Here is a 17,110-nt window from a genome sequence, read left to right on the forward strand (position 1 = left end):
GGAGCTGCGCTGGTTTTTCACCCCGGGAAAGTGGCTCCACGTTGGTCATTTAGTGGGAATCTGGGAAAGAAAAAGGTGCGAGACGTTAAAAGTTTGGGAAACTGCGTCTCTTCCTCTGTGCTGCCCCCAGACGAGCTTTTGTGCTTTCCCACTTCCAGAGGAACATGGCTGCTGAGCCGCTACCAGCGCTCCTCTCCATGCTCCTGGAGCACCCTCTTCTGTTTAAGGAGCTGCAGTTCCCGCTTCCCACCCCAGCAGCAACACACAGACCTTTCAAACACAAAATCAACCCGCAAAGCGGGTGCAGAAACATGCATTTACCTCGCAACTAATGGGGTATGTCAATGATTAACTCTGGCTCCACTTCACTCTCTCTGAAAGCTCGGAGAGCAGTGCAGGTACTGGATGTGTGAATCACCACGGGCAGCACAGGTTGTGCTCTGACTGTACCAACATGAGCAGAGGCCATTTGTGGTGCTATTCTAATGGGTGCAACATCACAGACTCCTGGAATAGTTTGTGCTGGAAGGGACCTTAAAGCTCATCCAGCTCCAACCCCTGCCATGGACAGGGACCCCTTCCACTGGAGCAGCTTGCTCCAAGCCCCTGTGTCCAACCAGGCCTTGAGCACTGCCAGGGATGGGGCAGCCACAGCTTCTCTGGGCACCCTGGGTCTCTGGCTGACCCAGCCCAGCTCTCTCAGCCTGGCTCCAGAGCAGAGCTGCTCCAGCCCTCACAGCATCTCCGTGGCCTCCTCTGTACTCGCTATCCCACTTTCCATACTGTTTCAGGTACACTTTTAAACAGGCTTTTTTCCCAACCCATCAATGGACTCCAACCCTACCACATCCCCTATATTCAAAGCACCTTGCACCGGTCACGGCTCGGCCGCCGCCAGCACCCGGGGTCTTCCTGAGAGGAGATCAGAGAGACCCTCCTAGAGGGGCTCCGCGAGGGGGGCGCTCCAGGCGCCGCTTCTCTATGGGCGAGTGCCTACCGCTCTATGGTTCGGCGCTGGCGGACGTGCGGTGACGTCAGGAGGAGTGGCCCGAGGGGAGCGAGGCGCCGCTCTAGGTGGAGGCTTGCTGCTCAGCTAAAGCCGGCTGCTCCGCGAGGCCGCGTCTCTATGGTGGCGGAGCCGAGCGACGCTCTAGGCGTGCCTCTCGATGGTGCGGGCTGTTGCTAGGCGGTGCGGGGCCTAGGCCTCGGCGGGTCGGCGCCGCCATGGCCGCCTCGGCGGGCCCGGCGGACGGGCCGTGCGTGCTGTGCTGCGGGGAGCTGGACGTGGTGGCGCTGGGCCGCTGCGACCACCCCATCTGCTACCGCTGCTCCGTGCGGATGCGGGCGCTCTGCGGCGTGCGGTACTGCGCGGTGTGCCGGGAGGAGCTGGCCCAGGTGAGGCCGCCGGGGCCGGGTCGGCCGCTGTGGAGGGCGAGGCCTGGAGCCGGGGCACCGGGAGCTGTAGAACGCACCGAGGGGAACATGGAGCCGGGGGGGGGGGTGGGGGTGGGTACGTGCCCAACCCGGAGCGTTCCGCGTTTATCTGCTCGTTCGGAGGGGACGGGAGAGGGTCGGGGGCAAAACATGAAGGAAGTCGCGTTTAGAGGGGGTATTTAGTTGTTTATTGAGAGGGCTTGCCCTGCGGAGCTGGCATTGCGTGATCCCGGGTGACTGTGTCATCCTGCCCCTTTCCTGACTCGCTGTTCAGCTCTGGGAACAACGCGCGTTGTGTCCGTTCAGGGCTGGCTCTTGCCTCGCCTCCGGTCCCTGTTGGCCTGAGCTGGAAAAGGGAGTTTCCCCTCGGTCACAGCATTCCTGATGGATTCGTACAGGGGAGTCGCTCCCATGCTGTGACTCGGTGTGGATGGAGCGGAGGAGTCGGCAGTGAAGGAAAGTTGTTTGAGGGTGCTGTGAGAGCAGATCCTCGTGTGTGGGTTTGGGTTTGCAGGAGTAATGGGGAGAAAAACCCTTTTAGGGGTAAAAGGATTGGTCTTGACGCCGGGTGAAACCCACCGAGGTGGCTTAGGAAAGGAAACAACCCAGATACATCAGGGGAAGTGGGGCTTTCCCCTTAATCCCTCCCCAGCTGAGCTCTTTGCTTTGGCTGCTCCTTGTGGTGTTCAGAAGGTTGGAGGGGCTGAAAATCCTCAGCCTTTGTGGAGGCCAGAGGGGTCGATGTGGTTTTTAACCTGAGCTTGTGGGCATTGGGTAACCTCTGTTACAGTACAGGAAGATGCTCATGGAAGTAGTTTTATCTCTGCTCATCCTCTGAGGAGCTGCTGCTCCGCTTCTCCCATCTGATGAAGAGCAAGGTGTGAGGTTGCTCTTCATTCTGAAACCTGCCTGGTGCGTGGTAATCCTGAGAGCTTGATAGTGCTGTGTTCTGAGCCTGAACTGTGGGTCATTGAGCCACCTTTCCCCTCCTTTATGAACTGGTTAAAATGATCCTGTTCTAATGGACCAAGAGGTCATTTCTGATGGCGCTGCTCTTCTGTCTCCATTGTCTCTGAGTGCTGATCTAACACTGTTCTCTCTGCTCACCCTCTGGCCCAAGGAAGGAAATCAAAGGGAGTGTAAACCCCATCAAAACTGCTATTAAATGAACTGAATGTATTTGCAGGACCTAAACCCAGGTCTTTTAGTTTGCACAGTGTGTGTGAGTTAGCAGAGGCAAGGAGCAGCACTTCTGAGTGGTGTTGTACAGAGCAGCCTGGCCCCAGTGGGTGAAGTCACAGCAGTGTCCGAAGGAGATGTAACGATGAAGATGAGCACAGGCTGGGATGGAGGAGAAAGCAGGATCGACCTGTTATGGTAATAGGTGCTTTCAGGGATGCATAATCATGGCGGTGACGTGAGCAAGGGTTATGTGTTGACCTGTAAACTCCTGTGTGCTTGGCTCAGGCTGGGAGGATCTGTCAGGAGGTGTGTGAGGCTGTTCTTGGAAGTGCTGTAGGGAACCATGTTGGATTCTGGTGGTAAAATCCCCTTTTCAGCAATCCATTCCAACTGCAAATGAGGTTTGGTTAAAGAACTTAAGTAGGTTTTGTTGTCAGTTATCCAGCAAACTGAAACTTGCATTCCCTGTATTTGAAGCTTGATGTTTCAGCAAGTTGGGTGCATTTTTTTGCCTTGGTTATCTTAAAATTAACCCAACTGTAAAGTGAGCTTTTCAGAACGTCACAAAACACGACACAAAAGGCTTGTTCCATGATATTTCATCCCAACAAGGGTAGAGGAGTGATAACAAGACTGAACTACACATGTATTGTACAACTGGATGCTTTTGTTAAGGTTGTAAGTATCTCTAGAGTTACAGTGGTTACTGTAAGGACTGAGAGGTGCATCCTGTATCCATGTCTCAGCCTTTCCGAGCTACTGCAGGTAACTCCAGCTCTGTCAGCACTGCTGCTGCTATGCCAGCAGTTCCCAAAGTGAGAACGTGCACCGCAGCAGATCAGCAGCTTCAGAGGAAGGGGGAGATGCTGTAATGGCTGCAGTGTGAGACCTGAGCTGTGGGAGGTCTGTGGGAGCAGCTGTGAGCCAGCAGGTTTCCTCTGGAGGGGTATGGTTTTGTCCTGGGTTTGGTTGGGATAGAGTTCATGGAATTCCTGGTGCTGTGTTTGGGCTTAGTCTGGGAGCAGTGCTGATAACACACCGTTGGTGTAGTTGTTGCTTACCCTGAGCAAGGACTTTTCAGTGCTCATGCTCTACCAGTGATGAGGGGCACAAGAACCAGAGGGCAGCAGAGCCAGGACAGCTGACATGAACTAACTGAAGGGATTTCCACAGCACATCAGGCCCAGTATAGAAACTGGGGGGAGTTGGCTGGGGTCAACTGATCACTGCCTGGGGACTGGCTGGGCATCAGACAGTGGGTGGAAAGCAATTGTACTGTGCATCACTTGGCTTTGATTGCTCTTTCTTTTTGTTATCTCACTTATTATATTCTTCCTTATTTTGGTTATTAAACGATCCTTACCTCGACCCACGGGGTCTTTTCTGATCATCTACCCCATCTCACCAGTGCAAGGGAATGGTACTCACTTGCCAGCAGGAGTTAAACGGTGTCGGTGGTACAGATAATTTGGGAAGTGATGTAGTCTTTTGTTGCTTGCTTTCCTGGTAGTTAAGGGAAGCAGGAGCAGTGCTCCCCCCGTCAGACCCTGGGTAACATCACTCCTCACATGCTGTTGGTTTGTGGGTTATCTCCTACCAGCAGGTAGGGGGGAGCTGAGTGCAGGGCTCCTGGCAGCGCTCGCTGCAGAAGGCCTTGAATTGGTTGAAGATATTTCCTCGCAGCACCACTGTAGTAGCAAAACCAACCATAAAAGTGTTTCCTGATCTGGTTCAAAATCCAAAGCCCAGCCCAGCCCAATCCCCTTTTGTGGAAGCTGGCTCCTTGGCTGGAAGTTGATAAGGAGCCGTCACGGTGGCTTTGCTGACAGCTTCGGGGACAGCAGTAAGTGGGGACTGGTGACAACCAGCTGGGAGTCACCCAAAGCTCTGCAGGTGCCATCCAAGCGGCAGGCTGCAGCAAGTTCTTGACAAAGAGAGCTGTGCTGAGGGGTTTATCCAGCCCCCAAAGGCTGCAGCCCCACTGTGCTCCCACTGATCCTGTGCTCCCTGTCCTGCAGGTTGTCTTCGGACGGAAGCTCACGTCCTTCTCTGCAATAGCACTTAACCAGCTGCAGCATGAGAAGAAATATGACATTTATTTTACAGATGGAGATGTTTATGCACTGTACAGGTGAGTCCTGGCATCCTCCCTGTCCCTGCAGCAGCATATTCTGGTCTGCATTATGTGGCAGAAAACGTGTGCTATAGAGAACAGTGTGGGTTTGTTTTGTGGGACTGGAGTGGCTGGCGGTGACACACAGCACAGGGACAAGAGGCTGGAGCTGCTCAGTCAGTGGGAACGCTCAGTTCCAGGGGTGGCAAAGGGAGCAGCTCCTCGGGGCTGGAGTGTTGGATTCACTGACACCTTGCTCTGTCAACAGGAATTGCTTTTTGTTCCTTTAGCAAGAGCAAACTTGCTGAAAGGCTTTTCATGCCTTGCATGGCTGCTGTGGGAAGCAGTGAAGCCTGAGTTGCTGTTAGGTGGACTAAGAGAAGCACAGGCTGGTTTGGGTTGGAAGGGACCTTAAAACACAGCCAGTTCCAACCCCCTGCAAGCGCAGGGGAATGGGGTCTGCCACTGAGCCCTGTGACCTCAGCTCTTGGTGGGAATCACTGTGGGGTTTCTGTTTGTTCCCCCCATCCTTTTCTATTCATCTCTCCCCTCTGTATTCTTCAGCTTCTGGCAGCAGAAAGGGTAATTAAATTGGATGTGAGTGCTGCATGCATCAGCTGCATCTTCAGTTTAAGCCAGGGCTTGTTGCACAGATGTGGTACAGCACACTCCAGTGTGGTACTTACCCTGTGAACACTCAGCTCTTCTCTTACTGCTCAAGCCTCTGTGTAATTTGGTTCTGTTCTGTTCCTGCTGCATGACAGAGTATTCCTGGAATAAGCAGGCCACTAACCTCATTACCGACTGCTGGGGAGCTGTGGAAACACAGCCTCTGCCACTGAGGCAACATTTGGTTTCAGATACAGGTACGGGGTTGCTGAGAGGCAATTGGATCATTTCTAGGCAATCTTTCTTGTCCCTTAGGAAGCTGCTGCAGCACAAATGCTCCTTGTGTCCAGATTTGAAGCCATTCAACACCTTTGCAGATCTGGAACAGCACATGAGGAAGCAGCATGAGCTCTTCTGTTGCAAACTCTGTGTTAAACACTTAAAGGTGAGATAATTCTCGTTCAACATGTGGGAAGGAGGGATGCTTCCTGCAGGAGTCCTTTGGGGGGTGGGAAGAAGGGAATGGCTGAAGAGCACCCAGAGTTTCCTTTGTCTGCCTGCATGAGGCCAGTTGCTTTGTTTTATGTCTGTCTTCTTCCATAAACTGATTAATGGAGAAGGCCTGGAGGTTCTCAGTGCATTAAATGTTAAATTAAACCCAACCATATTCAAAACCTTCTGATGCTGGCTCCTCTCCACATGTAAATACCAAACCCCAGTGGTGTGGTGGGAAGTTAATCCTGACTCGTAGGCAGACTTTATCACAACTCTAATGGTAGAGATCTGATGCCTGTTCAGAGTTATACTTGTCCCAATTTTAGGAGCTGAAACTAACTGAAGGAAGCATTTGGTGCCAGTTCAGGAAGCAGAGTGCACCGTGGAAGGATGGATTGATTTCTCAGATCAAAGTCAACATGGCATTTACAGTTAGATCCTGGACAGGATGAGAATCCATCTCACTGCTTTAATGAAAGCTAATTCTATTTCATTGTTGCATGTATTTGGTCAGAGCAAATTTCCTGTATCTTGTTGGCTTGATTGGGAAATGAAACTCACTGATGCCTGCAATTGAGGTCTCTGTGCACACACAGAATGTGACCAGGGGCTGCTTTAAATGTACTTTACAACCTCCTGAAGATAAAACAGTTACAGGAAAGCTGAGTTGTCAATGGCTGAAAAGATGATGTGTGTTGAGTCTCAGCTGCTCATCTTGCCATCACCATCAGCATCCTTTCTTCTTTGCCTTAATCCCACCCAAATTTCCCTGGGAAGGGCTGGTGTTACATCACCAGGTGATACTTTTTCCCAGTCTGGAAGTCAGAATTCCACTTAGAGTGGAAGCTAGAGTGGGTTTTGTACTTCTGAATTACATATCAGACAAAACCAGCAGCTACTGCTAAGTGAATTCTGGGACTGGTAACCTCTGTGTCTAATAGCTGTCAGCATTCCTTAGTGTGGGAGGAGGGAATTTAATGCATGAATACATATATTTAGACTTCATGACACATGGGGTTGTGTGTTTTCTTTGAAACCAATTCAATATCAACTTGGGGAAGTGCCTTTATCCTGCAGTGCCACGGTTGGTTTATGCCAGAGCTGAGCTGCAGTTTGCTGCTAGGAGGGACAGGAACCAGAAGCGATGGGGTTGGCCTGGGTTCTTTTTCAGTGGATTGATTTGCCTCTTTCCTGTGGTCCTGCAATCACTGGAGCTAATTCAAGGGAAGTGCTCACTCCTTTGGGGTGCAGTGTCCTTTGAGCTCAGGTGCTGAGGTGTTTCCATGGGCAGCTGAAGCAGCCAGCGCTGACAGGACACGTTTGTCATTGAGAACTCACAGACTGTGTTAAACTTGGTTTAATTCCAGTGTGTTGCAGAGATTCTTCTTTCACAGATAGAAAGTTCCCACTGAAAAGAAGCTCTGACACTTGAGCAACGCCAAGTAAAGCTTTTCCCAGAGCAAGCCACCAGCCCTTGTCCAGGCAGGGGATAAAGGAGGTTCTGTTCTCAAGGCTGTCTTGATCTTTCTGGCATCTTCAGAACCCATCCTACCAAAATAGCTCGTGTGTTGGTAGGGACAGAAGGTTGGCTTGGGTGATAACGCAAGGTTTGCTCCCTGTATCCTTTGCATGCAGCTATCTTGGGGTAGTTGCCATGTGAGGGAAGTAAAAGAGCTCACTTGTGGTTTATGGGCTTTTTTAGTCCAAATATGCAAAGCAGTGCATGTTCATAAAGACTTATTTAGGAGTTTTCCCCACCAGATATTATAATTCAGTTTGCTGCATTATGTTAATACAGCAGAAGAAATGTGAAAGGGGAAAAGATGAACTGGGTCTCATTCCAGTGTTCAAACTGAAAAGCAAGTTGGATTTAATCTGGATCTATCACTTGTGTTTTGTTTCCTGTTCCCTGGAAGTTTGAGGTGTTGGTTGGCAAATTGCATCCTTCTGAAGGGAATCTTCTACTCCTGCAAGCAAAGAGGTTGTGCACAGCCCAGCTGGTTCCAGTTAGGTCTCTGTTCCCAAGAAGTAACACACATGTATCTGTTTCTCCAGATCTTTACGTATGAACGGAAATGGTATTCCCGAAAGGACCTGGCTCGCCATCGGATCCATGGGGATCCGGATGACACCTCCCACCGCGGGCACCCCCTGTGTAAGTTCTGTGATGAGCGGTACCTGGATAACGACGAGTTACTGAAACACCTCAGGAGAGATCACTATTTTTGTCATTTCTGTGACTCCGATGGTGCTCAGGAATACTACAGGTTCGTGCAAGAGCTTCTTCCTCTTCCTGCAGCTTAAATACTGAGGGGAAATTCCTTGGATCTGCTTTGGATGTGGGGGGGAAGAAGTGCTTGGAGACAGAGTGCAGGAATGCAAGCGGGTTGGCTGCAGTCTCTTCTGTTCCTCAAACCAACAGCAATCGCTTTGTGTCTGTTCATGTTTTCAGGTTGTCTTTGTTAATGTTAAACATAAAAAGCTGCATTTTGCAGCAGGGCAGCAGCTGTCTGCAGCTTAGTGTGTTAACTCTAATGCTCCACAAGTCAGTGCAAACCAGGTAGAAGCTTTCTTGTATGAAATACATCCCTTAGGTGCAGCTGGATGGGATGAGTATCGGCCAGTAGGTTCAGGTTAACTCCTGGGATCGTGCATTAGGGTCTGTGTTGACTGTACGCAAGTGGTTGTAGTTGAAGGCTTGCCTGGGAATAAAGAAAGGACCAACCACCATGGCTTGTCTTCACCTTGTAAGAGGGGGGCCACGCAGCATCTGTAGGGTGTGTTGGGAAGGTTGAACTCAGCCTCTTCTCTTCCCAGCGATTACGAATACCTCCGGGAGCACTTCCGTGAGAAGCACTTCCTTTGCGAGGAGGGCCGGTGCAGCACGGAGCAGTTCACCCACGCCTTCCGCACCGAGATAGACTACAAAGCTCACAAAACAGCCTGCCACAGCAAGAACAGGGCAGAGGCCAGGCAGAACCGGCAGATAGACCTGCAGTTCAACTACGCTCCTCGGCACCAGAGGAGGAACGAGGGTGAGTGGGGATGAGGTGGATGGGAACGCGTTCATTCCACTGCTTGGAGGGGTTTTCAAGGCCATCCAGTGAATGTTTCTATACAAAGAGGGGAGGCAGGTCCTGGGACAGCACCCTCAGAGGTTGCAGAGTTGGTCCTTGAAGAAGAACTTGAAGGGCCCTTGGCAATCTCCTGTCATGTCAGAGCTGGCCTTGCTTTGAGCAAGGGGATGGAGCAGAGGACACCAGAGGTCTCTTCCTACCTGAATCGTTGCAATTTTTTTCCCCTTTTGTGGATTTAATGAAGATACATAATTTTAGGAAAATTGCTGACTTCCTGCTCCAATTTGTAATTATATGAATGACTTCTGTTACATTTAACATAAACTTAGTGATGAATGTAGACTATGAGGCCAGAGTAGCATACCCACTTAGGTGTGCAGAGATCAATAGATACATAACTTCTTTGTGGAACTGTATACAGAGCGCTGCATAAAACCAAAATTACCCAAAACTCACCTCACAGGTTACAATAAATCCATATAATGCAAACTGTATTGTAATGCAGCACTCCTGAAGGCTATACAGACTGCTTAATCATCAGAAAGAAATCAGGATAGACTTGTTTGTACTGCTGTAATTCTGCTTTTTTCAGGTAGGGTGTGATGCCCTGATTAATAACTGAGTTAATGCCCAGATTAATAATAACTTTTATGCCCAGAGAAGTAACTGAGAGTGATCAACCATCCCTTCTGTTTAGGTGTTGTAAGTGGAGACGACTATGAAGAAGTTGACAGATACAACAGGCAAGGGAGGTCAGCCAGGTTGGGTGGCCGAGGAAGCCAGCAGAACAGAAGAGGCAGCTGGAGGTACAAGAGGTGAGTAGCACAGTGTGTGCTTTACTTACCCATTAACAATGTTGGGGTGCACCAGTAGGAGAGGAGTGAGTACAAAATTCAGAGGCCTCCCTACTGAATCCTTAGCTGAGAGCAGAACTAGCTTTCAGTCTATGCCTGCGTGCTGACTACATGCTCAGTCCAAGTGGATTTACTTTGTGCTTTGTACATACTACATATCTAGCCTTCTTTTCCTGGCTGGCTCATTACTGATGATTCCACTGGTGGAGAAAGTCCATCTCAGACCACTTGTATGTTAGTGTCATGTGTGGATGGTGCATGTGTGAAGAGTTCCTGACAAACCATGTTTCAGAGAATTACTGTGGCCTACAAATATGATTTCATATGTTTAAAAATGAATGGGAGAGATGGGTATCCACAGGTACCGTTGCTCAGTTCACCCCAGTTTCTTCTGGCCTGGATTATTATTAGCACATGTAGAAGGCTGTAAATCCAGGGGTGAGCGCTGCCTGTCTCACCCATCGGTGCCAGGGTTGTTGGAGTCAGTGGGTTTGTTTGAGCCTTCTCAGACCCTGCTCCAGAGCTGACTGGAGAGTGAGAGCTGGAGCGAAACAGAGCTGCTTGGTGATGCTTAATGTCTGACCAAGAAAATCTGCCCTGTCCTGCAGGGAGGAGGAGGACAGAGACGTTGCAGCTGCAGTCAGGGCCTCTGTGGCAGCTAAACGGCAAGAAGAGAAAAAACGGGTGGAAGACAAGGAGGACAGCAGCAGTAGAGGTAGAAAGGAGGACGTGAGGGATTCCGAGGTGCTCAGCTCCAAACGTGTGCCAAAGCCTTCAAACGATGCTACAGGTTAGTGTGGAACACGTTGTGCAGTGGGATGGGTCTGGAGATCAGCCTGCTGAAAGCAGGAAATGCCATGCAGGGTTCTCTAAAGCTGGTGGATGTGGATAGAGCTATGCAGAACCTTAATCCAACAACATGGAGTTGTGACGGAATGTTTCCAAGTGGGTTGGGATTCCTGCATCAGGTTATACTTGAAGTGGAGCTGGGTAGAAATCTCAGATGCAGTTAATGTCCAACAGTGTGTGTGATGTTCCATCCAAATCAATATAGTAAGAATTGCCCTTTCCTACTCTAGCACGTAAGAAATGTTTTATTGTGATGCATGAGCTGAGTTTCTGCTTTTTTGGGGAACAAGTTACTCCCAGTAAAGGTTTATAACTGGTGAAACAAACCTTTAACTGGTTTGACCCACGTCCAGTTTGCCCCAAATAGGTACGACACAATGGTGTTTTGATATTAGTGTTGCTCCAGTGCATTTACCACTGGTTTGTTGTTCCTATACCGGGATTTCACTTAAAGATTATATGCTTTAAGTATGGGCTGAGAGCTCTGTGGTTAATGGTGCAGCTCAGCTGGGGATGATAGGCAAAGTAGTCTCTGCCAGTGGCCCCTCCAACCTCTGCTGTGTGCATGTTATCAGTCCACAGCATGGGATTTGGCTTCTAAGGCAGATCTAAATGGGAATGAGTTATGTTTCCATATAAAATGACTGTCCAGGAGCTAATTGCTGAGCAGCTTGGGCATCTGTGCAGCAGAGGTGTGATGGACTGCTCCAAGGAGCAGCTTTCCAAACAGAGGAGCATTGGCATCCGTTAGATGGAGCACTGAGGCTCTGATGAACATCCTGACCCTATGCAGGCAGCTGAGTGCTCACTGCTGGCAGAGGTGAGGAGCAGGAGTGCTGGGGCATTGGCTTCTTGGTCTGTAGAAGGTTCCCTCACAAAGCACTTGGTTGATACAAACCCTTTGCTCATGTTAAGTAGCATGAAAGCTGCAGGCAGGACAGGGTGACATAGTGGTGAATGCACTTAATTGAAGGAAGTGGTGATGCACAGATAGAAATTGTTCCTTTGGAATGTCACCATTAATGACATCACCAGCCGCTGAAAATAGGACTTGTTAATGCTGCTGCCATGTTCATTGATAGCCTCCGCTCCAAAGTGAATGGGTTTGAGCTGAAAATGTCTCTTTGCTCTTTTTGTCCCTATTCCAAAAGAAGCAGCTGCTAATGGTGCTTTAAGCCGGGATGACTTTCCAGCCATCGGTTCAGCAGCAGGACCTCTGCAAGGGTAAGTCTGGGCAAGGCTGCATCGAGGAGAAAACAGATTTAGAAGCTTCCTGGTGTTGAGCACTTCTGGAGGGAGTAATTGTACACAGCACTTAAGCCACAAATGCTTCCCCCCTGCCCTGGTCACTTCTGCCTCAGGCTGTTCTGTGCTGGTCACTCGCATGAATGCCAGCAGTTGTTGCTTGATCTTTTGGTGGTGGGAAGTTTTCCATGTTCTCCATTGCAGCCGTTGATAAGCTGTAGCTTATCTTGAAGGAGTTAAGATTCCTCACCTTCTGAAAGGGGTGATGATTAAAGCAGTGTCTCTGCAGGATGTGGCAGCTCAATTGCGCCTGTGTGCATAGCAATATGTGGTCAAGGTGAGGTGTGCTGTCATGGTCCTGGTGACCCGGCAAGAGGACACCCATTCCAGACACTGTTCAAAGATAAGCCTGATCACATTTGCATCCTGTAACATTGGGTCAGTTGTGTCCCCCCTAAGTGATAGAGGAAGGGTGTAGAGGTCTGGAGGTGCCTGTCGGAGTGGTGCTGTCTCTGCAGCACTGGTGTAACAGGACGTGCTTTTCCTCTTTTACAGCTCTTCCCAGCCAGCAGTGGTTAAGCTTAAAGAGGAAGATTTCCCAAGCTTGTCGTCCTCTGCAGCACCCACCATCTCTTCTGGGATGTCTTTGACCTATACAACGACTGCAAAGAAAACAGCTTTCCAAGAGGAGGATTTCCCAGCTCTGGTGTCCAAAATGAGGCCTAACAATAAAACAGTAACTAACATTACATCTGCGTGGAACAATGGTTCTAGTAAGAGTGTGGTCAAAGCCATTAGTAACCCCTGTGTAAATCAGATAGCCAAAAAACCCTCCTCCTCCTCCTTGAACAGCACTAAAGGAAGCAAGAAGAGCAATAAACTCCCGCAGTCAGACGATGAAGACGCCGGTAGTGGCCTGACAACCCAGGAGATCAGAAACACACCAACCATGTTTGATGTGTCGTCCTTGCTGGCAGCTTCTACCTCACAGACCTTTACGAAAGTGAGCAAGAAGAAGAAGGTGGGGGCTGAGAAGCAGCGCCCATCGTCCCCACGCCTGTCACAGGAGACGGCCTTCCCCAGGGCATCCACTGAAAAGCTGCCAGAAGCAGAGCGCACCTCAAGTGCATCATCATCCTCTGCTCTTCACAACCCTGACAGACCCACAGCCGTCATGAATGGTCACTCAGAGAAGCCGTTAGTGGTCTGTAGCACACCCAAAGAGCCCCCTGGCCTTAAAAAGCCCACAGTGACTAACAAATGCCCTTTACCTCAGGAAGACTTCCCAGCTCTTGGGAGCTCAGGATCAGCCAGAATGCCCCCACCACCAGGTAAGCGCTCCAGGGCATGGTGAGCTTTGCTTGGAGGTAGCTGAGAGAAGTGTGGGATGTGGATGAGACACAAACTGTTCCTCCTGGCTGTGTGTGAGGAGCAGCTCTGCCACCGTGTCTAGGTCAGGCTTTGAAGTTAAAAAGGCAGCCTGGGGGATGTAGAAGAGCTTGAATGTCCTCTGTGAATCATGGGTGAAGCAGTGGTGGGAGGCTCTGAGGTGTCTGCTCTGTGGGAGTGCTCACACATGAGCAGCCTTTACCTGTCACTGCTTTCTGAGTCATGACAGACACATCTGTGCTGCTCTGCTTCACCAGAGAGGTTGGAAGCCCCTGCAGGCAAAGGGCATCTCAGTGCCTGTAACCAGTGCCTGCTGGCACTTGTCACTTGGCTTCCTTCGGTGCTTGCAGAGATTTAATGCCCTTGCTATAATCATGTAGAGCTGGAGTAACACAGCATCAAACGTGACTTTTACAATGGTTGTGATAAAAGCAGCCCATCAGGAGATGCTGCATAGCTGTTTTGCCTGTGCTGCTCTGCAGATACTGCTACAGCACACACTGCCTTGTGCTGGGGTGCCTTCTGGAGTCACTTCACTAATGCAAAAGTGCTTTTCATTGTGAATTTGGGTGTTTTGATACTGTTTTCTATTGAAAAGGTAGATTAATAATTAAAGCACTTTCCCTGTAGAGTAACAGGCCCTGGGCAGTGCTCCTTGACCTGGCTGTGAAGGCAGCAGAAAGCCACCTCTACTTTTCAGGTTTCTTCAATAGAGATACCTGCAGGGCTTAGTCCTTCTGGAGAGTGCACCAGCCCACTGGAGGTGATTGTAGATGGTGGTGCTCTAACTTCCTGCCCCTTCTCTGCTTTCATTTAGGCTTTAACACTGTGGTGCTATTAAAGAATCCTCCTCCACCTCCGGGACTGTCGGTGCCTGTTAGTAAACCCCCTCCAGGTTTCGCTGTTATTCCATCCACCACCATCACTGAACCTGTCACTACGTCTTTGAAAGAGTAAGTAGAGGTCCTTTGGGGTAGAGTTGCTTTCCACATTACACCTCTGTTCTGTTCTGTGGGCTTCAAACAACGCATGAAACACTCCGAGGAGGTAATTCAGAGCAGGTCCTGACACAGGCCGAGGCTTCCTGATTCCCACTGGGAGTCCTGTGGCTGCTGGGGGCTGGATTCAGGAGAGCTGTGGAAAAGGAAGCATGGGCGTTGTGTGGAGGCAGATCGGAGGGGATGAAAACCTGCACAAAGGGGAGCTCAGACCTGAATATCTGCAGCTTCAGGGTATTTCTGAGCCTTTCCAGTGACTGTGTCTGAGACCCAGGAGTGAGGAGCTGCAGCCCATTCTCCTTAGTGACCCCTAAGTGCCTTCGTTGCTCTGAGCTTTCCAGGAGCTGGTCTCTGCTGGGGTAGAGAGATGAGTTCATGGGGAAGATTGGTGTGACTTTAATAGAGACATCTGCATTGATCTGTTTGGGTTTATTCATGGTGCAGTCTTTGTTGCTCACGTCTTTTAGTGACCCTCACTTACAAAGCTGCTGCTCAAAGCTGTGTTTTAAACTTGCGTTTTCAATACTCTCTCCAGGCAGAGCTGGAATCTGATACAGTAATCCTATAGGATGCATTTCATTGTGCTGTTAAGGCAACTTTGTGCTGCAAACAGCAATTGCATGTGTAGTTGGGTGGAGAAAAGGGAAGAGAACATCCATGTAATATATATCTTGTGTATGTGCTTGGAGCAGGCTGCTCTAGTGGAGGCTGTCCCTGCCCATGCCAGGGGCCTGGAACTGCATGAGCTTTACGCTCCCTTTCAACACAAACCAGTCTGGGATCTTAGGAGCCTGTATTACGTTCTATATCTTTGTATGACACAAAGCAATGTCAGAGTCACTTCTGGTCTTCCCAACTCCAGGCCAAAATCCTGTCCCGGATCATACCTGATACCTGAAAACTTCCAGCAGAGGAACATCCAGCTCATCCAATCCATCAAGGAATTCCTGCAGAGCGATGAGTCCAAGTTCAATAAGTTTAAAACTCACTCGGGGCAGTTCAGGCAGGTGAGAGAGCAGGAGCCCCCGGGGGCTGCACACTTCCTCTGTGCAAGGGGTGAATCCCATTGGGGCTTTCATACATCCGTGCCTTCGGTTTTCCTGTCATTAATCCAGCTCTGTTTCCACCCAAGGGTCTCATTTCTGCAGCCCAGTATTACAGAAGCTGCCGGGAGCTGCTTGGGGAGAACTTCAGGAAGATCTTTAAGGAGCTGCTGGTGCTGCTGCCGGACACGGCGAAGCAGCAGGAGCTGCTCTCTGCTCACAACGACTTCAGGCTCAAAGAGAAACCGAGCTCCAGCAAACCCAAAAAGAACAAAAGGAACGTTTGGCAAACGGACTCCAACTCCGAGCTCGACTGCTCCATCTGCCCGACGTGTCAGCAAGTGCTGACCCAGCAGGACGTTGGCACCCATAAAGCTTTGCATATGGAGGACGAGGAGTTCCCGTCCTTACAAGCCATCAGCAGGATCATCAGCTAGCTTGCCTGGTGACCAATAAAGCAGGCTCTGCCTGTGGAGGTGTGCTCCTTGGGAGGAGGTTTGGCAGTGTCGCGTGGCTGAGAGCCGGGGCTGGGTTAGTCACACGCAGGGAAACCACCCCTGGAGAGCCCTTGGTGTGCTCCACAATGCAAAGGGATCACGGGACTGCGCCGGAGCTGAGGAGCAGCCCAAAGTCTGAGCTTCCAAAATGCCTGAGTAGAATTAGGCTCCAAGCGGCGGGTGGGCAGGAAGGGGCCACCTTCCTCCTGTAACATGCAATAGCTGGGAAGATACTCTCTGATCTGGAGACTGGCAGGGGACACAATAGGGGAATGAGCATCTGGTTTGGGGGTTTTCTTTCTTTACTGGGGGGCTCTGGGGGAAGATTATGAATCACTGAAATAACAGACACAAAAGTGGCTTCCTTTATCATCTTTTCTTGTGCTGCTTGTGTGACCACAAGGATCACAGCAGCTAGGGGCACAGAGGGGCAGAAGAGATGCTTCTCACTGGTGTTAACCCCCCAACAGCCACGTGAACAGCAGGAGCAAACCATTCCTGTCTGAAACCAGAATCCATTCTGCTGCTTGAAGAACAGGAGCGATCAAGTGCTGAGCTGAAGGGGAAGACCTGAAGTTGCCTCTGCCCTTTTACCTCCCCTGTTCTTTACAGAATCTTCTTTTGTAGCACTGCATGTAGAGTATTGCTGAGGCTTTACCTCCTGTAAAGCACTTCACAGAGATCTTATTTAACGACTGCCATGTTCCTCCTTTCTTGCCTGTATTAATGGTGGGAGCTCCAGACCACACAGTGCGTTAGGCCATTAAATGCTGCTGATCACTCACCATGTTCATCTGCAGTGCCTTGAAATGCATTTCTCTGGTTCCAGTGCTCCGTGCTACCCAAGGATCATTTGTCCAGCTTGGCCCTGCCTGGGTGCCACCGCTCTGGAGCAGCTTTGCTTTCATTGCTTAGCATCCCTTAACCCCACTGCTAGCAGCCAAGAGGGGAGTCTCTTCGTGCTCTGAAGTTCCTCCTCCTCCAGCAGCAGTGGGTGCCAGGAGCCCTCCCTCTGTAGCTGTACCTCGGTGTCTGCCTCTGCCCCATCCCTCCAGACCAGGTTTAGTTCTTTATAACACGTAGGAATAAAGATGAGATTAATTTATGTAAGTTTTAGTGACAAAACACTGCTTTTCTGAAGCATCGTTTCTATGACATTGAGCTTGGAGCGTTCCGAGGGCTACATGGAGTTCTCCTTGCCTTATCCTTGGTTTTTCTGCTTGCTGCAAAGTGCTTTTGGTTTCTTTCCTGGATAATTTAAGGCTGTTTTGGATACCTGGATGTGCTGCATTCAGCACAGGGGCCCTGAAGTGGGCTGGGGAGGG

The 17,110-nt window shown here is 50.2% G+C and overlaps 1 protein-coding gene across 2 annotated transcripts; it reads left to right on the plus strand.

The window, feature by feature from the left end:
• The first annotated feature begins 1,054 nt into the window (after positions 1–1,054).
• On the plus strand, positions 1,055–16,569 carry ZNF598 (zinc finger protein 598, E3 ubiquitin ligase). Of its 2 annotated transcripts, none has more exons than XM_061349185.1 (12): positions 1,055–1,395; positions 4,635–4,747; positions 5,654–5,783; positions 7,889–8,100; positions 8,651–8,868; positions 9,608–9,725; positions 10,373–10,554; positions 11,765–11,837; positions 12,414–13,189; positions 14,065–14,200; positions 15,108–15,252; positions 15,378–16,569. In XM_061349185.1, the coding sequence occupies exons 1-12, from the start codon at positions 1,225–1,227 to the stop codon at positions 15,723–15,725; spliced, it is 2,622 nt and encodes an 873-aa protein (XP_061205169.1). In that variant the 5' UTR covers positions 1,055–1,224; the 3' UTR covers positions 15,726–16,569. The 2 variants fall into 2 exon arrangements, with proteins under 2 accessions (XP_061205169.1, XP_061205170.1); XM_061349186.1 differs by having other exon boundaries at positions 11,768–11,837.
• Positions 16,570–17,110: the final 541 nt, after the last annotated feature.

The sequence above is a fragment of the Neopsephotus bourkii genome, unplaced genomic scaffold, assembly GCF_033783945.1.
Source record: "Neopsephotus bourkii isolate Nb327-2 ecotype Australia unplaced genomic scaffold, CSIRO-AGI_Nbou_v1 NB_384, whole genome shotgun sequence".
Lineage (NCBI taxonomy): Eukaryota > Metazoa > Chordata > Aves > Psittaciformes > Psittacidae > Neopsephotus > Neopsephotus bourkii.

Bases quoted from the DNA above. Each gene is read 5' to 3' on its own strand.
- ZNF598 (XM_061349185.1), top strand. From the start codon at position 1,225: ATGGCCGCCTCGGCGGGCCCGGCGGACGGGCCGTGCGTGCTGTGCTGC. The intron at 8,101-8,650 runs GTTCGTGCAAGA...TTCTCTTCCCAG, and splicing joins GGTGCTCAGGAATACTACAG to CGATTACGAATACCTCCGGG. The intron at 8,869-9,607 runs GTGAGTGGGGAT...CCTTCTGTTTAG, and splicing joins GCACCAGAGGAGGAACGAGG to GTGTTGTAAGTGGAGACGAC.